Below are 21,736 nucleotides of genomic sequence, written 5' to 3'. Positions count from 1 at the left end.
TTGTGAATGTTTATCTCACCGCTTCGCAGTAAGTAACCACTACTTTCACTTCGGTGAATGGTTTTTAAATATGCCTTTCCTGAACTGATACTCGTAACCCAAGCGAACACACGAATACAACAAATTCTTGGTTTTGATAAAATCAGGTAACTTAAACGAATCATTGTTTCTCGTTCCATTGGAAATTATTCGGTAACTCTTTCTTTGAAATTTAACCAATACAATTACAAGAAATATTTTGACTTATGGAAATATTACAGGATAATCATCAGACACGACCCAACAGGATCATCCTACTTCTCCCGATTTCTGTAACACCGATGGACCCAGAGTTAACCGTTCTTCAAGACAATAACCTGGCTAAAGCTTACGGCTGGACTTCACGGTGCTGAGTCCAGTCAAACCATTTCTCTTATATGGGGATATAATATGCATAATGCAACCTCTAATATTATATGCCTTCTTTCAAACATTTGCCTGTCTCGTCAGTCTCATGTTTTAACCCATTCTTCCTTCACGGGTGCCATCCACCGACCTACCAACTGCATCATTAGTGAGGTTCATTAATTGACAAATCACAGCAGATCTAGCTTCAAACAGTTGTCTTTTCAACAATTTTTGTCTCAACTTGCATATCAAACAATGACACTTTAACACCAACACAAAATAAATCCTTGAACTGGCACAAAACCACTAACTCGACTCATTTTCTTTATACATTTGAAAGGTTCTTAGTCCTAGGGCTCGACGTTAAATAATTATTCTTAAGAATTCATTGGTCAAAATAGATTGTATAACAATTGTTTTTCATGTGTATACCAGTTTTAATAAGGGAAAGGTTCAAAGGTGTCCTTGCCAGTTTTCTGAGGACTGTTCACCAAAGCCTCGTACAGTTTGGTTTCTCTGTCTCTGTAATCTGGCTCAATATCTTCCAGCTCGCTCGAGTCACAAGATCCCACGCATTTTCTACCATCAATTCTTTGCTGTGGTATGTCGTCAGATAAAATATCTACGAGCTGCAATAAAACCTCGCACATTCGTGCTCTAAGGTATTGGTACACAGAAGACAGTGAGGACTGTATGTACTTATAATAAGTTTGGATACGGCAAATGGTGTAGAAGCAGATGTGGTATAATATATGACATGGCGATACAAATACAAACATTACTAAACAACAATTGAGAAGAAATCCGAAAAATAATGAGAACGACATCACCAGGAGCGCTATTGCAGAACAGAAAAGTAACACTGAAGGAGCCATAACAAAAAACGAGAAGAGAAGAAACGGAGACAGAATCACACAGCCAACGATTCCAAGTGGTGCAATGAGAATGACGTGTTTCTGCAAACATATGTTGCTCTGCTTGATCTTCCTCATGGTGTTACCGCGTTGAAGCAGTCTTTGTCCTTGTTCATTGAGGATGTGAAGTTTTTGATGTAAGGTATTGACTGTACTATTCATGATGTCCCTTATGCTCCCTAAACCATGGAAAAAAAGAAGGAAAAAGAAAACTTTAATCAATTACATATTGTACTTGTACTGATGAGAAGAAGTTACCTCGATTTATATTTACCTAACATTTCACTGGTTTCACCATCATTTTAAAAAAAGCATTTTTCCTGTTTATTTTGCTCCGGTTTTTTCAATGCAGTATGTCGTCAGTAATTCGGACGTCACAGACAGCTTTCAATAATGGGAGTCGCGCGCAATCAGCTTCTCGATTAACGTGACCTGAATTGCTAGCCATTTTTACTGTTCAAAGACTTTTCACAGGAAAGGTTAGTTGATGTGTGAAAACTTTTGAGAGTCAAGTAAAGTTCCATCATTGACGATAATGCGCCAATTACATAACTTGCTGTCAAGTTAAAGAAACATTTACCTTTCTCAAGTCATTCTGAAAAACATAAAAAGATGATTCCTATCTTATTTAAACATGGGTATCATATCAAAAAACACGCACCTCAGTTTGAGTTACTGGATCTGTATCTCTTCCAAAGTAAAGCTGTCCTTTGCAAGGCTGCCATGTTGTTGTTTGGAAAGATCTGTGACGTAACAATTCATTGGTCCAAGCTGTTTGCCTAATATAGTATCAACATCATATCCCTGAGGAGACAACGAAAAGGTGACCCACATAAGATGAATTCATCTGAAATTACGATTCAGAGGTTATGCTTTAACGAAACAAGTGCTAAGTTTTCCAACAATTACGATTCGAGTGTACATTCGAACAGAGAAATTTACGTTTCTTGATGATCTTTTGTTATGACTCCATTTTGGGGTCAAAACAATGCAGTACTGACCGCCAAGTGAAACACGTATTTCACCTCAAAAAGGAGCTATAAGGTCACCTTGGTATATTCGTTTGTGGCAGAAGACAAGATTTTACCGACAGGATGCGCTGCCAATAGGCTAACGTGGGCGGACTGAATAACTACAGCATAAGATCAACCCTCCTACCTGATCACTGTTTTGATAGGACACCGGTAACAGTTTATCAATTGTACTCTGTTTGAGCTGAAACCAAACATGATCAAATGTTATTACGTGTACTAACTCTACTCTCAGTTTATAACTTTTAGTAAAATGAAATTTGTACTAAATACTGAGCTGAATAAAAGGAGGATCGCAAGAGGGATGAATATTTTCAAGATAAATATTCACTCATTTTGAAGATGGTTACCAGGAAACCGTGCGAGAGGGGAGGGGAGGGGAGGGGAGGGGAGGGGAGCGGAGGGAGGGGAGGGGAGGGGAGGGAGGGGGAGTTAACCTACAATGGACTGGACTCACGTTTGTCTCCGCTTGCTTGAAAAACTTTAAAATTAAACAAGCAAATAGAAGAGTCGCAGGTACCGCAGGTTAGCTATAGACAATATGTTAGCTTCCTTCTACAGAAAGTACGATCAGTTACGGAGGGATGGCCACTTGTCCCGTAAGTCGACTTAACATTTACTCTTCCGTGGGGAAACGTGAAGATAAAGGAATCTATTAACACAGAGAGAGTATCGATCTCACCTTTATTTTGACTTGAGCATCTTTAGCACGCTTGACTTTAACAAACACTGCAAGGTATGTTCTGATTTGAGGTGATTCCACGGTACAGTTACAAGATGAACAGGAAAACTGCGAACTGCAAGATAAACAAGGTTAATGTCATATTCTTGATGCTGATTGTTAAAAGTTCAGCCCAGTGAAGACAACAATGAAAATACTCACTTAGATTCACGTTTAACTGTGATATCCGGATTTCCACAAGTATCACAGACCAACCAACAACAAGCTGTTTCTTCGTCCACCCCGATGACAACACCTGTAAAAAAGATGTCTGTTGGCTTGAAACCTCCAAAATATTGGCAGCCTCAGTTACGCTACTGGTCAGCCAACCTACTAATCAGTTAGTCGGTCAGTCAGCCTACCAACTAATAAGTCAGTCAGTCAGCCTACCAGTCAGTCAGTTGGTCAGTTAGTCGGTCAGCCAACCAGTCAGTCAGTGAGCTAATCATTCATTCATTCAGTTAGTGAGTCACCCAGCCAACAATTCAGTCAGTGAGCTGGTCATTCAGTCAGTCAGTTTGTCAGTCACCCCTGCCAACCAGCAAGTCCGTTAATCGGTCAGTAAGTTAGGTCAGTCAGGCAGCCAGAAAATGTATAAGTCTGCACCCAGGATAACTGTTTATAATTTTGTGATCACAAATCAAAAGGAAAGACAAACCTTCCACGCGAAAAATGAAACCGAGCAAGGAATGAACTGTTAGGTCAGGGAGGCAAACTGGTTTCAAGGTATAAAGACTGTCCAGAACCTCCTCCGGTATACACTCTACATAGAACTACAAAAAGTAAACAAAAAACTGCGTTGATATATCAACTCAAACGGAGCGAAATTAACAGGATGAGGTGGAAAAAATTATGTTTTAATTGCACAGAAGAACATCATTGACAAAGCCACTGACATAATGCTCTTTGTTCAAATGCTCACAACCACTCACAATTCACCTCCCAAGGCTTACCGAGCTTTTGCCCCCCGCAGTGGAATGAGGAACAACTTTTCTGATCACAGAATACGAATCAGCAAATAGCTGGTGGGATTCTGTAACACAACAACACTAATATAAGTGTGACTCAAAATTTATTTGTTGACAACTATTCACGAGTATATGTCTTAGCATCAATCTGTTCATAGCCAGTGATCAATAACCGAATTTTCTCACAGCTTACATCACAATGTTCGCGAAAAGATTAACTATAATTTATTAAAACTTAAATCATCACATCACCGAGTTCTAATGATGACCTAGCAAATATACAAAAACCAATCTTAGTATAGGATCGAAGGACAGCAAAAGAACCCGTTCCAAAATCTTGGGTGAATATGTTCTCTTTTTTATCAATGTTATCAGATCAGTTGTATACCGTACCGCACACGTACCTTGAGCTTTCAAAAGCAAATGCTTGGCGGAAAGGTTCATTCCACAACTCGTGGGCACAGCTCTCAGCTCTGAAGGCAACACCTGGGAACTTTTTCCTGTAATTTTCAGATATGGAAGGAATCCGTCAAAGCTCCCCACAGACTTTGTTACGTATTGCAAGGAGGCGTCAGTAACAAACAACTCGAAAGAAAAAGAATGATCGTTGCTATCCGTAGTGGATGATCCAGTTGAACGGCAATGCAACAGCTTGCATAATGTGCTGACTCGTTGTGGTTCATTGACTGTGTCCGGAACCTGAAGGAAATCTTTTAATGCCTTGACAGCCTGAGGTTTGTAGAGCGAACCTGAAAAGAACAACTTGCTCAGTAACACGGTGACCTAGTGGAACCCGATGCAAAGAAGCCATCTGTATAAAAAACTACCGTACAAAAAATTTTCTGTTTTTTCAACTCTTTTTCTTTATCCGCTATAATCGTCTCCATCCTTAAGCACCTTGTTTATTTTGGGGTATATTCTTCTCATGTTGGAGCATATTTATCTTTACAAAGAAATTCTCACTGGTTTTCTAAACTTTGACAGTCAGAGAATGGTCGGGAACCTGGCCGGGTCACCGTGCTGTGTTCTTGGGCAAGACTCATACATATATATTGAGATAGGAAAAATACAAAGAGACTATACTTTCATTCCGTATGTGCGATGTATGTTTCAGTGGTGCTGTTGTACTTCCGTGTGATGGTGGCTTGGTAGATTAGTGATGATTGGAGGCGGTTTCCATTAGGAGGGCATGTGTTCTTCTGTCGGCAGTTGCAAGTTTTGGTGTCTTTTGTGTTAGTGTTATTTGCGATGTCATCGATGTGTTTGGATGAATTTAAAATGCGTTTGTTGAAGTTGTCGATGATCTGTTTAGTGTTATTCATGCAGCTGTAACTGATCTTGATTGTGTTACGATTAAAGATTTTTCTAAGTTTGCTGTCTTTCGGGAAGAGCTTATCTACTATTAACAGAACTTTTCTGTCTGACGAGCGCTTAGGCGCTAAACTCAGAGTAACAGAGAATCGATGCGTCCTCTTTAATTCTTTAACTTATGTATACTTAGCTCTGCTACCACAGCATTGCGCACTTTATGCCAAGGTAGACTCTACCCACATTCATTTATGTGTGTGTGTATATATATATATATAGTTCACTAGTTTTTCTAGTTTGAGCACTCTGGCATGGCTTAGATGATCCCACATATGTGAGATCACTTGGGGTGGCTATATGGTCTTACCTCCATTCTAGCATCAGCACTGCACTGATGAGGCCCAGAAGGCCGAAACAGTACTGTCTGCAGTTATATATATATATATATATATATATATATATATATATATATATATATATATATATATATATATATCTATATATCTATATATCTATCTATCTATCTATCTATCTGTCTATCTGTCTATCTGTCTATCTGTCTATCTGTCTGTCTGTCTGTCTGTCTGTCTGTCTGTCTGTCTATCTATCTATCTATATATCAGGGAAACCAGACGAAATGCTCGGACTTTGCCTAGCATTGACGGGCATCCCATTCAGAAAGAGATGATAGAAGACTCGAGGGGAAAACGTACGGGCAATTATTGACCACCTGGCCTCCAAACCTTAACCTTACGTTGATGGTCATTTCACACATCGAAGACAATGACTCAACTGGAAAAAATTGTTCTAATGACCAAAAAATTAACCTTCTGAACCTCTTGAACAAGTCCACTATAATATCCAATGTAGTAGTATTCAGTTTAGCCATATGTCATACATAACCCACCCAGTGTCCTCCTACTGTCACCACAATCATCCGTCTCCTGGCAGAGCATTGCTCGACTTGATTCTTGGACTGTTAATACGTAACAGAAGTCTGGCGCACAGTTGGAGAGGGTTTCTTGACTCTTACTCTAACATTAGAAACGAGAAAAAGAAATAATTTCGAGAGGTATGCATAGCAGCCACAGCCGATTGCTAAGCGATTGTTTAGTATACTGAAAAGAGTTGCCGACAACAATGAAGGATGTTACAATTATCTAGAGTTGAGAACGATGTTTGTCAATAGAATAAGAAAGATGGTAAATTTTGGGCTCAGTTAAGAAATAGTATTGTATTATTTTAGTATTAATGTGTATTTATAGTAATAATGTATTTCATCAAACATGACGCTAGCAACATTTCTGATCCTAGTAGTATCCAGAACGCGTATCGCATATGAACCAAGTGGTGGCCTTGTTCACCGTGGAGTGGCTAAGTGGTAAAGCATCACAGTGTGGAATACGAATTTCTGAGGTTGGATTCCTCGTGGGGACTCAGAATTTTTCTTTGTCCCACGCTTGTGACAAGACGAAAAACATCCTTCTCCTATTTCCTCACCGAGCTCAAAATTCATCTTCTTTCTTATGCTATTTACCTAGAGTTGGTGGGTGGGAGGTCATTAACAGGATCACGCAAACAATTGTTTGTCAGTGGTATGCTTTTCGAAGAGCAAAACTTGAAAGCACATTGATTGGTTTGGCCATTAATACTGGTATTCGCTGTAAGACTATATAAGCAATCATCAGTTGTGACGAATCAGTTATTATTCGTGATGGAGTTTCAGCAAAACTGATAAAAGAAGGGTTTATTAATTGTATTACCTCCCGGGTCACAGTCTGTCTGCTTTTATCCACTTGCTTAGCTGTGTTGTCATCATTTGAATACCATAGTGACTGTATAACACTGAAAAGTCCAGGTGATCTATGAAATTGGTAGTTTTTTTTTTAATTGAAGTGTTTATCGACCACGTGTGACATTAGGAAGCATAGGAATAAACCAAAAAGCGAAACTCAGAGCCTGCATAACTGGTGCTTAGAAAACCGCTCAGCGCGCGGGAGAAAGAGGAAAAGAAAAAGTGGTGCCAACATTCATATAATGTGCGCTAAATAGTGTACGGTGCATCAAAATTTCACGATGGTACTTCCTTCACAGGTTACATAACAGAAAACACAGGTTATATAACAGAACACACACAGACAACGCTAGAAATAATGTTAATATTCAGACTGCTTATAGTCGACGTATTTAGACATACAAGTGTCACTGTGAATGATGTGGTACAAGTAAATTCTTGCTTTACAACTTAAATGATTTTCCTTCGTTTTTGGTTACTGTGATAGATGACACCGAGTTTAAGGCAAAGGAAAATATCATCTGACCTACGAATTTAACTGAAATTCAATATGTTGTTGGTGTATTGTAAATTCACCTTGTTGTGTTGGTTCTCTTTCGTACTTTCATATTTGAAAAGATAAATACTTGGTTTTCTCCGTTAGTGATGCAAGACTTCCTGAGGAGAAGGAAGATCAATCTCATGTGATGGCTTATCCATATCGTCGATGAAAAATAAAAGAAGTAAGTTTCTGTTTCCAGTTTTAAACTCTCTCAACTATGACGCATTACTTTTTACATCTAGTTCTTTGACAAAAGCAGGAAAATGTGTGCTTTATAACCGAACCTCAGAATATAATTCCGTAATATGTCACCGCTAATTGTTCGCATACCATGTGCATACAGTTTAAGGTTTCGTTTTGCAACAAGTGTTTGTGGCCACTCATAAGCCTGAGTTCTCGTTGTCTGCTAGTGTTTTTAAAGCCCAAAAAGTTAACTTTCTATCTGAATATGTGGGACTCTCGTTTCTCGTCGGTTTAATTAATCAGAAGACCCAGGGAGAGAAAATTCATTTCTAAGTAGGCTCAACGACATAGCAGTAAGAAAAATATATAACGTAAACCTAGAGGAAAGAAGTGACCTACAGAGGATAAAAATTAAACGAGACATTGTTTATCAGGTCAGGTTGCTGTAGCAAGTGACATTACAAAGGTTATCTAAATCAGTCTGAGAATATCTATCACATTACTAACTGACCAGTCAGTGGAGTCTTGAAAGCGTGGAGGAACTTTTACTTCAGCAAACATTCCGTGAACGTCTTGGACTAGGAGATTCCAGCTAGTAAAACAGAAAATAATTCAAGAACCGTACAGAATACACCAAAAGTATGTATGCATTCATAAGATTTAGTTGCATGTAAGGAGTTTTCATGTACAATTCTGAGGAAATCAGTTTACTCACCATAATTCTTTATCAGCAATCTCTTTCATTGATTGGGCCTGTGATCGTAGTTGTTGATTCAACAAGGAGAAGCTGGATCGATCAATAAACAAGAAGAAAAATAAACTGGTTCGCATAATGTGCGTCGATTTCTCTCCTGATCACCCACGTGTTTCCTGGGCATTTTACAGGTAATTGACAGTTCGAATATTCTGTTACCCTCCTTTTTCCCTCTAGCACAAGTTTGGTCAACTAGCCAGAATGACTCTCATGTTGCATTCTATTCCTTTCCCATTGAATCTTGTCTGATATTGTCTGCCAACACTTATATTTCATTCCCCGTTTTCTTGCAGTTTACATCATAACTTCTGCTTGAGTTAATTATATTTCCATGTAATACAGGCTAGCATTTCATTCCTTCAATTTCTACCTCCATGTTTCTTTGTTTTCCTTTGTGAGCTGGGCTTTCATGCAATACACTCTCTGAACCAAACACTGAAAAGTGGCAAGCACTCCACTGCAGCCTCCACTGGATTCTACTGCATTAAGTATTGATGTGTCCACTTTACTTCCTCTTTTGCTTTCTGACCTGATTGGTTGTGCAAGCTGGGCAGTATATAATTTTGACACTGCTGTTGTATTCTGTTTGGTATTTTCACCATGAACATCGTCAAACAGTAACTTTAAAGGAGTTAAATTCTATGAGGTAAAATAGAAACAAAACTTTGGACTACACCTACGAGTTTGAAAAAAATCATGAAAAGGAAAACAAGGTTAAGAAAAAGTATCTGATTACTTTTTTCGGTGATTGATGAAGATGCGATGAAGTTGATTCACAGATAAGTGGAATACATAAGCCACCTGAATAACAAAGACCAAAACAAATATGTTGATGATGCTTAGATGCTAATTAAGTTTGATGGAAACAATCCCCTGTTTGAATGTCTAAGATATCTGTAGTGCAAGTCAAGGAGAACTAATTTCCATTATTTATCTGACACATTCACAAGTTTTTCTCCTATAAAAGAATCTTTTTAAAATTCTACATGGCACATGAAATCCGGGACATATTGTATTATTACTTACTACATTAAAGAATGACAGAAAAAGGTATAACCTTTGAGTGACTTGAAACTCTTAGCATGCAACTGTTGTGTGGGTACAGAGTGTTGCTTGCAGAAGTATGTACCAAGTAGAACAGGCCATGGACACTCTGTTATATCCAATCTCTGCCTGCAAATTCACAAAATATATGATCTCATCAGACCATTATCAAAATGAAGGTTGTTACTGTTTGTTTATGCAGATACCTGCTTCTCTTAGGTAAGGAGGCAACTATTTAAAGGATGAAATTCTCCACACAATTCCCAACTAATATATGCCCCTTCAGATAAATACCATCAATGACACTCATTTGATATCTTAGTTAAAAAGGTGTACACTTCAGAGCTAGTAACCTCTAATTACAACTGAAGTTACAACATAATCTAAGTTGTTCAACATACCACGGAGGATAAATGTTTACAGTAGCTCCAACAATCAAGGCAAACTGTTTCCAAGCATCACATGGGAATAGGACAAACAGAAACTTCTGTGGGAGACTTATTTCATCACTGCACAACAAACACTGTGTCAGATGAATTGAGCCCTGAAGCCGGTCAGACATGATCTGGACAACTAAACATCTATTCATTTGAGAGGAATTAGCTACAACAAATATGAGAAAATATCAACATCATCTTGGAGAAGTTTGTAACACCCATCTATGTACCCTTCCAAAGTGCTTATTATTATCAATCTAATATTGGAATGGTATCATGGCACTTTCAGGCTAGGGGCACATTTATCCTTAACACAGAAGAATAATTGTCCAAATCCTCTGGTAGAATTTATGTTGAGCAGCATGCTAAATTATGAAAAACAATTCTTCAAGACTTTAAATCATCAAATATATCAAGTATCAATAATCTGTTATTCTGTCCCACATTAATTCAGCACTGGAATTTGGTCTATCCCCGATGTGTAACTAAATGCACAGACTCAACTTAAAGGAGAACTTCAAGAGAGTTTGAATGTAAACATTGTCATGCTTACTTCTCTGGCTCTGTTCTAATTCTGTGAATCTGTGATTCCAGATTGCCTTCTCTGAACTTTCTCGAGAAATGATATGCTGCAAATGCTGTGCCAAACCAGACCTGAAGCACACATTGATCATAAAATATAACTAAGTATAGCAATGCAAAGACAGATTGCTTCACACAAGAATTGATTTTTGAGTTAGTTACAACCTGCATTTTATCATTTTGTATTCTAACTGCATCATCCAACACCACTAAAAAAATAGTGAGAGTGAATTTTCCATGCACTCTTCCATGTTTTGACTTTTTCTATGAATAAAACTCACTTTTAGCTACCTTGGAATTAATCCATTTGCATGTTAATGCCTTGAAAACAACCTGCATTTCATCAGGTATTTCACACACAGAGGGCAAAGTCCCAATAGGCAACAACCAATCAAGGAGCCCTCTTTGAAATATTATCCTTTTCTCTTGCTCAGTGTATCTTTTCTTATACAAGACCACAACATGTCTTTGGTAAGGGTCTATTGGAGATACCACAGTTTCAGTTTGCTTTTTGCAGTAAAATTACATGGAATTATATTTTTGAGGCAACTAACTGCAACCTAATAATTTTGATTTTCTTTCTGTTAGAGGAACAGCTGTAAGGGTAGTCTCTTTTGCAACCGTTACTTGGTCTCGTCACACAATGGCTCTCTCCAATGGGGAATAGACAAGACCTAACAACAGCTGTGAAGGAGACTACAGTTAGCATGGGACTGATACATTTTATTTCTGCTCAGAAGTACAATGTATTTAGACAATAGAGACAACAGACCACAAAATAATGGTACCTGTGTGAGTTTAGATAAATTGTTTTTTCGCTTTCTCTTGAAGTGAAGTAATGTGATATTTTTGTTCTTTTGAAAGCTATGAAAACATTAGGAACACAAAGTGTCCCATCTCAACCTACCCGGCTAAAAAAAATAACTCTTGCATGCTACACATGCCTATATTTACATCACAAGGAACCAACTTCTGTTGTAACAAACATCCAGACAAAAAAAACACAAGTGCATTGACGTATATTGAATAAATGTCTTGCATTGGCAGATTTTGTCTTAGAGACTTTTTCATTGATTTAGAAAATCTGTGAATCTCTAAGTTTTGACTTTGTAGATGTAGTTTTCTAGAGAGTTTCTTTTGCATAATTATGAGAAATATCTACTGATATTTATCCATAATTCATCTCTTTATTCCCAATTTAGATTTTCAAGTATTTACCTGGAAAATTTTCTTTTCTTTTTGGCAGAATCACATACATTCAGATAAACACTCCTCCCTTCTGGAGACTTCTCCACTTCACTCCTATGAGGGGAGTTTTGTTGAACTTGTTTAAGCCACTCACTGGCAGTCTTAGGAGTCCCAGCAACAACAGGGCTAACAGGGGTGAGGGTGGGGGTAGTTATGTCAGCTGATAAAGACTCCTGTGAAACAAAATGTACATTATTTTATCCTTAAATGTTTAATTTCCAGATCAAGGGAGGCAAGTTGTTTAATTTATTGTAAACAGTAAATGTTAAATCTCCAGTTAACATTTGACTGAAAATAATACGAATGTTTCTAGTGCGCAAACATGGCACAAGTTTTTTAACTAACACAAAAAAAATTTCACTCACTCAGAGAAAAGGGATAAAAAAATGGTACTTAGACTTCCTGAAGTAATATTTGTTTATTCTTCAGTTCATAGGTAAGGGATCATTGGTCCTTTTTATCTAACACCAAAGAGACAATGAAGCTAACTGATGAACATTACAAAAAAATTCTCCTTTTAATGGGAGGAGGTCTGAGGGGCATTTTAAGACTAACTCATAGTTAAAGTAAAACAAGATAGACCTGTGAACTCCCTTGATCTGTTTCATAATCACTTATGGCTTCATCCTTGGCCTACAAAATGAAAAACAACACCAGCATATTAATAATGATATCAATAATACAATGATCACTGATGCCAAATTATTGTGAATGAGGTCTACCTCTCTACTAAAAGTCGTACATGTATTGTACTAAATTTTAGCTGTACTCAAGAACACTAATTCATCTTGAGCATTGCAGAATTGTGAAATAATCACATGTATGTTTTGAATGGGAAAAATTTTAGCAAGTCTCAGAAATTGCACAGCTCTATAGGTGTAAACAAGCCGGACTAATTTGTGGGAAATACATACTTTTTCTCCTCAAAGAATCCCGAAATCCTCTAGAATTTAACTTCTGTTTAAGATCATAATCAGGTACACCAAGAGATACTAAACACCTAGCAACTCCCTCTACCACAATTGACTTCAAATGTATCACAAATTAACTGCTATGTAAAACTGAACTGCAGTACTTACAGGCATGTTCCCTGTAGATTGGATGCTGTTATATATCCTTGATTTCATTACATTTTCCAGTTTTGTCTCATTTCTAGGAAATTTTGCTTTGGGGTCACAATTTTCAATTTCTGGTCCATTGCTAAAACCTTTACAAGGTAATTCTATGGATTCAAAACAGCAGGTGAAAATGATTATTCAGATGAGTTCAAAGCCACTGTTGGATATACTGTAACAGTATTATTGTGGATAATTTGAGTACTGTGACCTATATAGAGCATCAACCATTTATTTTTTTGATTGAATTTTAAACCTCACACATTTGTTAAAATCTGTACTAAAATATAATTATAAAGTATCTCTTTGTAATTATATAAGCACACAACTCATAAAAAGAAAAATCTGAGTAGTATATATCCTTTCATGCACAACTCAGAATTTTAATCCAAAAAATCCAAGTTGTCTAATTCCTGAAATTATGCACAATTCAACTTTGTTCTGCAATTATCCAGTAGTTTGCTTTTCTAATAGACCACTCAGAATTATAATACAAAAATTGGAGTTTTTAAATTCCTAATTGTCCATTATAAAAAATGAACAACTCAGATTTTTTTTGCAGTAAAAATCAGAGTTGTGTATTTCCAAGTTGGACCCCTTAAAGTTTGAAGTGGTTTTTAAACTCTATAATCTTAATATTGATTTCTTTATTTCACATTACCTTCTTCATCACTTGCACACCACACTTCATCCTCAGTGGGTGTGTTTGAACACTGTAGCAGCTCATGAGCTCCATCAGGTATGAAGTCACTGTGTTTATAATCTCCTCCATCCCTTCTGTTTGGTGTGGGGTCAGCATAACTCAAGTCCTGACCACCTGATGTTGAAACTCTTTTCTCTGTGAGAGCTTTCCACTGTGAAAAGAAAAAAACCAATAGCTATCACATGTGAGTGGTGCACTATTTTTTGTACAGATAGTGAAGTGTATTGCATCACATAGCTTTACCATTGTAAGGACATTTCATATCACTCAATTGCACTTTAAATATACTATCTTGATCATTGACTAAAGGAAAATTTAATTAGAGAAATGAAAGGAGTTCCCTGACCAACGAATATTCAACAGATGGTATTCATCAATGTTTGGCATTAGATCCATGGTAACATAGAAACTCAAATTAAACTTTGCAAATTGTGTTAAGTGTTGGTTCGATTTAGTGAGATAACACTTGTGATACATAACAAGGGCAACTAATTAAAAATTAGATATAAATTAGAGTACAGCACATATTCTTACATCAGAATACTTTCTCTCGATGGAAGGTTTACCTAGCTTCCTGGGAGAAAACAAATGCAGGTGTTAGACAATAATCCTTGGATCAAGAAGAATCCTGATTGTCACAGGCACCTTTATGACATACTTATATTAAGGCTAATGTGTATACTGGGACAATACACAGGACTTATAGCATAATTTTATTCTATGGTGTGATGCTGAAAAGCATTACCTAATGACTGTATCACATGTACATGCATAAAGTACCACCCAGATATAGGTTAACCGCACATATGCATTTACATGCACAGACACAGGTCGATAGGTGTGTATATAATAATATGCTATTCATGCATATATATCATATATACATGCACGTCTGATGTGTCTTTGTTATTCAATGCTATAAGTTTCCTTAAAGTTTGTGTTACATTGCTATGTGAAAGAAAAGACCTGTAGATCTGAAGAAGCAAAAAGTTGACAATGAAAATTTACTTATTGTACCTCTGGAAAAGGCTGAGGATCATGAAAATTATTACCTTGATAAGCACAAAGTGGAATCTGAGTCAGAATCTAAATGCACATCATCATCTTCTTCATCAGTGGAAAAGCCCTCAATCACAGTGACATTTTCAGGGTTAGACTACAAAAAAATTCCATTATATATGATTTTAGAGAGACTTCATGAACTGGGAGAGTCTCACACAAGTAAGTATGAAAAAAATTAGAGAAATTTTGTTCATATTCCTGGCTATCACATTGCAAACATAAATGCAACAATGAAACCTGCCAAATACACTTACCACATAAGAAATTGAGTCACTGCTTGTTTGTCGTCTCTTCCATGTCAATGATTTTTGCCAGTCTGAGAATTTAATGTCAAGTAAATTAATTAATTCAGTAGAAGTTAGAATAATATATGAAGATCCACAAAATGTCTTATTAAAGTTCTTACTGATTTTACAAGAATGTGAATTAAAACTTCAAAATTTATATAAAACAATTTGCAGAGTAGGTACAGTGCACCTACAACTGTATCATATGACACTTTTGATGGTTTAAGAGCTGGACAGCTTTCAGTTTGAGTAAATAACTCAGTTTCAGGACAGCTGAGAGGGCAAAATGTAGATCTTTTTGGATGGAAAATCTTAAGTCATGCCTACTCTCATTTCATTTCACAATGTTCACATGTGAAAAAGTAAACCACTTAGAGTGTTTCCTTCTAGGGGTCAAGAGTATAGTACATTAGGTAAGTGTTGGACAGCAAGAAAGAAAAGTGTTAACATGAACTACCTAATAACCTACCTTGATACCTATTGGACAGCAAAATTTTCCCCCAACAAATTCAAGTCATATTTGCTTAATCAAGCAAAACAAAAACTACCAAAACACAGAGATCACACTATAACCTGTCTTTAATTTTAAGTAAATCTTGTTTAATTTCTGTGATATTGGGTACAGTTACATAATTTATGATTATAATCAGTCACAAGTAAAACAAAATATAATTTGACCCCAGGATAAAACCAAAAAAGGCCATCAAATCAAATTATATAACAATTATAATAATAATTATTACATCTTAATGCAGGGTGTGTACATAGTACACAAAACCACTTTGCTTCACACTCACCAACACTTGCCGCAGGCCTCTTTTTCCTAATGTTTCCACTATTTCTAGAAAATCTCTGTTTAAATTCATTGGAAAAAATACATAAATTAAGGACTTCCCAGATTATCCTCAGATAATTTTGATAAAAAATGACCTCAAATTTGACTGCTACTTCTATGATGTATCTCCTTTACATACAATTTTACATACAATTTTACATTCCTGTAAACAACTCACTTTTGTTCTTTTGAGAAATTTTATAAAGAAAAAGATCTTATTATTGACTTAAGTTTTAAATCCTACAACAATGGGCAACCTTAAACTCTTCAAAATTGTTCCAAGACATCACCACCAAATTTCTTGGTCAGGGCCCTGGTTGAAAAAGAAAGCAATGCAAGAGTTATCTAATTTATTAAAGTTTTGACAAATTATATGTATAATAATGTACATGAAAAAAATATGCACTTCTGATTGGTTGAAAACAAGTGCTTTCTCTTGTAAGACAAGTGCAAATTACAAATAGCATACACTTTCAAAATTTCATCTGTCTTGACTTTCTGTGACATCTTTTCATGTACATTATTAAACAAGTCATGACATGATTTCTCTTGCAATTTGGCGTATAAAGCACTGGAAAATTTTTCAAAAACTACAAATTACAGTTTCCCTATGGGTTTGTGCAATTTTTTTGTCTCGTGTTCAATCATGCGCATTAACACCAAATTGCACTTAAAATCATGTTAATGCCTATACAAAACCTTCAAGTTCCCAGATTAATTAATAATATACTGCAGTTCCAAAGCAAACAAACCTTGACAGAAAAGTAAACAAACAAATAGAACAAGACACAGCACTTCTAGTGAACTTTAAGAATTTTAGATTTTGTATTGTTATTGCGATTCAAGTTTAATAGTTATATTATTATAATTTTAAGAAAATAGAAAACTTGAAAGCCCAAAGAATTATTTTTCTGTCATGTCATGAGTTTAACTTGCGTGCTCAATATATTTCCAGTAACAATTGTAAATGTAAAATAACCTATGGTCGGTATTGCGAATAAAAGGTATTTTCGCCTAAGGAACTACCATTGTAATATATCCCTAAGTACCTGCTCCAGTGATCCATCAGTCTGTGTGTTCTAACAACAATGATAAGATTTTAAAACCGAGCACACTTGATAATTCCAATCCACTTAAATGCTATAGGAATATTTCTCAATCTGGTTTGGAGCTCGAATAACTCATCCCCGAGTATGAATTGGAGCTGGCAGACAAGGAGTGACTCTCGAACTGGCTCAAGGACCGAGTAACTCCTCCACGCTTTTGTTCTGACTGTATTTTGTTTAGCATGTGGAATGCCCAGCATAACAGTGAAAAAGTTACCTTGAGGTACTTGCAGCCATATTTTTCCATTGATTATCTCTTTCGCTCGATAAATCCACACCAAGAAGTCTTCGCTATTTCTAACAGTTGGACAGTATTTGCCGGAAGGCCTTATGTCCGCCATGTTTGTTGTTACCGCCAGAGAACTGGGACTAAATGTCATCTTCACGCCTTAATTTCGGTCTCGGTGAGGCGCATGACGCACCAACGGTCTGATAGGCCAGGTAAAACAAACCTTAGATTCTGTTCAGAAATATGCAATAACTTTCATTTCTTAGCTTAGAAACTCAAGAATAAAGAAAAAAATGGTAAGCATTTTTCTTGCAAATTTACTTGTTAAGGTTTCCTCTGAGGGTCAATGCCAAAAGTTGACCATAGATCGCTAGCGAGTAAGTAAAAGTGGTGGGAATGGGAAGTTAATGTTTCAGGTTGAGAGGGGGATTAATCTAACAAATGAAGTTCTATTGATGCGTCTGGAGTGGAATAGAACTAGCGAGGCTGACGCATATTGAAGGTAGCTAAATTCGTGGAGGACATATTTTCTCATTTTAGTTTCAGAGGCTTTGTCTGATTTCTATTCATCGGGTTAACAAAAGAACCTTAGATTATACATATTCCGGTTGTAAGACGCTTTTATTCCCATGCCATTTATTAATAGCTTTAGTTTCAGCCTCGATTCATACGATACAGATGCATGCAGCTACATGATAGCGCCATGAATATCATGCAGAACGTCACAGTTGGGGTATAAAGATGGGTGTACTCGTCAAACAAATAATTAAGCTTATAAAACTGTTTTGATGTGGTCGGATGTCATCAATCAAATTATGGAGGTGAAAAGTGAATAGTGCATTGTCTTCCTCTTACACTTGAATACTGATGAACTTTGTAAGAGCACGAAACTGTTCCTGAGCTGCACTACACTCCTGGAAGTTAACATTTTACCTGAGGTCGCAGTGGAGTTTGCTTTCTCAGTATTACTGAGACTTTTAAATTGTTAAATGCGATATGTCAGCTTTAATGGGTTCTTTTTCACGTCAAAATGGGAACAAATGCTCTTTTAAGGTTCTTCTGTGGTTTTAGATGAGCCGGAAATAATTTTCAAAACGGAAAGCACTGATTATTTATGAGATTTGTTATTACTGGATTACTTGTTAAACAAGATTAAACTGAAAAACTTGGTGCGAAACATATAACAACTTTGGGTCCAATAAATACTTTTTTTCGGATTGTGAGGTGATAATAATGCGTTCCTACAGATACATAAATTACCAAGGTCTTAGAATAACCCATGCGCCTGCCCAGGTTCTTCCATTGGCAGAATCTCATTAACCGATCACCAATAAAACTAACTACAATCCATCGCTATAAGTCAATATTAATCTCCTACTGTATCTTTATACTGTTTCGTATTCTTTTATTGCAGATTGCATCTTGTCACCATCTTTGGTCGATAGGAACAAATCTTGGTTGTCATTTAGTATTCGTGAGCGGCGCTGTCCAACGAAAATTTGAAATTTTTTTGTTTTCTTTAATCTTAAAATCATATAAAGCATGCATCGGCAGAAAGGAAACACTCTAAGAACTTCTGTCGTCAGAAGTCTAATTAAATTATACTTGATTCTTCGGATAAAACTTTCACGCGCAGATTTACAAGCAACGGGATTAATGTCCTGATTTAACGCTGATTATTTTATTTTTATTTTTAGCTAAATCGAGGCAAATGTTTATATTGCTTTAAATTGATCCCGAGGAAAATCTTAAATTAAATCATTTTGAGAGGAATGCTTTCGTGCAGAATTAATATCATTTTCACTTTGCATCGAGAAAGTAGAGTCCATAAAAGAGAGCTGAAGCTTTTTAGGACACAGATTCTTCAAGCTGAGGGAAATTTGCGAGAGGACCCATACGCTTACACAAATTAAAATAAAATCAAAGTTAACTTTAATCAATCTTAGAAGCTTTATAAGACTATGTACATTGCCCACGGATGCGACATTGACTTCCGGAACGATACTTGCTGTGTGTGATCTTTACCTTTAAAGCTGCGGTTATACCCGTGAGGTTTGGGTGATTTATCTTGGAGTAAGACGATAATAATAGAGTATTAAGTTCTTTCTATCGCAAAGTTGTCACATTTAACGTAAATGGCGAGTTTACCATTATATAACGACAGTCCTCTTCAGGTGATGAATGTCACTGACTACACATCTCCTTGTCAAGCTTGATTGTTTGGTTTTCAATTGCTGTGACTGATGCATGTCGATCCTCTCTGTTTTGCCAAGCTGCTCTCCCGCTGGTTGGCGTAGTACTCTCTTTCTATCATACGCCTTCATTTGAAGAGTTTTTTGTAGTGTAATTCATATACAGATTAGGATTTCATTCCTTTTGAAAAATTGCGAAAATTAAAAGCACTGTCAAGATAGCTTTTTCTGGTAATTCCTAAGAACCATCGCCAATAAGTGTTGAGATATTGTGATGCCTATATTTCACCGTTGAAATGATTTGTCTCATCCAACTGCGATTGTAAATGTTGCGGTTTGACACAATTTTTCAGAAGCAATGTTGACATTACCGAGGTTAAAACATACTCTGCTTTTTTAATCAAAATATTCTATTTAACCTACCGACGACATGTGTTACAAGAAGTCAGGAGAACTTTACAATTTCTAGACCAGGAAAAAGGGGTTAGTAAAGGTTCACTAACAATAACAACCAACAACAAACATATTTTTAATAGACTTTTCTCCACTATTGCGACCGCCGTTCCAAAACTGGCCAATTATGAACGAAAGGTGTCTTCGACGTAAGAAAATATACGATTCAGGTAGCGCTACCATAGATCACCACGACCCATACTGTCACATAAAAAAAAAACAATTTACTATTAAAGTTTAGTTGTTAACTTTTCAGCCACCGTTTTTGATGAAGGGTTTATTACTGTTCACTTTGTTATCGTTCTCTGTTAAAAAAAATCCTTGTCTAATCCCACTGGAGACTGATCTCAGGTGATAAATTTAATATACATCCCTAGTATGAAGGTATGGTAGCTGAGCCGAAAACTCTAATGTTTCTTTTATTGACATCTATGGTTGAGGACTGGTGCAATCAATGAGGTGCCGTAATCTGATATTCCACATACAGAGACAGCAAAAATTAATTAATGCAAGTCCAGTTTTGTCACATAAGGTCTCACAAGTCAACTTATATATTGCATGACCGAGGCCGTGAATGTAATCTCTTGGCATGACTTAAACTCTTTCATTTGAATTTTAATGCCGTAAAGTATTTACAAGACATGACCAAATAATTTTTTTTTTGGCAAAGCTACGAGGACTAGACCGTATGAAACAAATACGAATCCAAAGATAAGATCATTAGCTGATGATTACATTTTAAATTAAAATGCAAAAGATCACAGTATTCAGACTTTCGTAAAATTCTGCGAAAATTTATTTCTTTGAGATTAATGAACATACTGTGCCATGGAACAGGAAATCATAACTTTAAATGAAGGCATCTCATACAGATATGTCCTATACTACAAACTGACGGTATTTTAGCAGACAAACTGGATTTCTGAGATTCATCTGGAATCGTTAGGCGGCAGTAATTCCATTATCAAGCCATAGAAGTTCAATTTCAACTATTATGGGTGTCATGACTCCTACTTGGACTAAACCTTACAGTTGATAATTGAAGTGATGAACTGAGCTCAGGGTAAAGAGGAAAGTCGTCTTCAATGAATTGCCTCTGAGGAGGATAATATTGCCAATGAGTGATGAGTAAACTAATTGGATAAGAGATTGCCGTGATACCAGTTATCAGCTAAAGGCTTTTTTTTCCACAAAAATTAAATACTGAGGAAAGAAAAGTCATATCCAATGCAATTTCCTTTGGAAAATACCATGATACAAATGATGATCGATTTAAGACTTTCAGGCGCACAAGCAATTTTTATTTTGGCCATCCACCTGATCTCGGAAACATTCATCGAGGGATATGGAACTTAGGCTGAGTGTGAGTAACAGTAACTCAGAAATTTGGAAATAACAGAGAGAGGATATCTCCAAAAATGCTTTGTTATCTCGATGTTTCCGTTCTAAGGGAATGACATGCAGACGATGCCGGAGACATCAACATTTTTTGATCAACATTTTCCTTACTTTGCCACCATCTATCACTTAAAAAACTAGGTTTGGTTCGAATTATTTGTCCAGGAAGGTTAGTTAGAAACGTGGGAAATTGCGAATATTTATGGTCTCTTGCATCATCCTCTTCTGAACTTATCACATCACTAAGATAACGGATCCGTTATCCCATGCAGAGGGATTGATCGCACACATTAACAGAATTATATGGCTCTAACAGAGAATGCGTGGAAGTCAGTCGGAAGAATTACTAGGGTGTTAGAGGAATGTAAGAGAAACACCGTGTAGCTGGTGTAGCTGTGCGTGTGAATCAAATGTAATATGCATTCTTAACACTCAAAGTTATT

At 36.5% G+C, this 21,736-nt stretch overlaps 1 protein-coding gene and 1 long non-coding RNA gene across 3 annotated transcripts; one reads left to right on the top strand and one right to left on the bottom strand.

Moving 5' to 3' along the window:
• Window positions 1-127: 127 nt before the first annotated feature.
• On the bottom strand, window positions 128-17,392 carry LOC113679037 (DNA repair-scaffolding protein). Of its 2 annotated transcripts, XM_027195968.2 has the most exons (28): window positions 17,239-17,392; window positions 16,173-16,228; window positions 15,878-15,932; window positions 15,048-15,109; window positions 14,784-14,887; window positions 14,266-14,305; window positions 13,690-13,882; window positions 12,993-13,135; window positions 12,496-12,546; window positions 11,884-12,086; window positions 10,637-10,737; window positions 10,048-10,249; window positions 9,660-9,775; window positions 9,339-9,403; window positions 8,973-9,241; window positions 8,564-8,635; window positions 8,360-8,440; window positions 7,701-7,781; window positions 7,093-7,192; window positions 6,237-6,363; window positions 4,426-4,770; window positions 4,007-4,086; window positions 3,712-3,826; window positions 3,216-3,309; window positions 3,015-3,129; window positions 2,460-2,516; window positions 1,963-2,105; window positions 128-1,480 (listed from the first exon to the last, which is right to left on the bottom strand). In XM_027195968.2, exons 2-27 carry the CDS (start codon window positions 16,200-16,202, stop codon window positions 1,974-1,976), a joined length of 3,033 nt encoding a protein of 1,010 aa, XP_027051769.2. In that variant the 5' UTR covers window positions 16,203-16,228; window positions 17,239-17,392; the 3' UTR covers window positions 128-1,480; window positions 1,963-1,973. The 2 variants fall into 2 exon arrangements, 1 of the variants encoding a protein (XP_027051769.2); XR_016184551.1 differs by lacking the exon at window positions 4,007-4,086 and having other exon boundaries at window positions 17,239-17,386.
• Window positions 17,328-19,663, top strand: LOC149048594 (uncharacterized). Its single transcript, XR_016184557.1, has 2 exons — window positions 17,328-17,462; window positions 18,665-19,663. It is a non-coding gene; the product is annotated as an uncharacterized LOC149048594 (long non-coding RNA).
• The last annotated feature ends 2,073 nt before the right edge of the window (window positions 19,664-21,736 follow it).

The sequence above is a fragment of the Pocillopora damicornis genome, chromosome 3 (genome assembly GCF_964200805.1).
Source record: "Pocillopora damicornis chromosome 3, jaPocDami1.2, whole genome shotgun sequence".
NCBI lineage: Eukaryota > Metazoa > Cnidaria > Anthozoa > Scleractinia > Pocilloporidae > Pocillopora > Pocillopora damicornis.
This window is presented reverse-complemented; position numbering and strand designations above follow the sequence as displayed.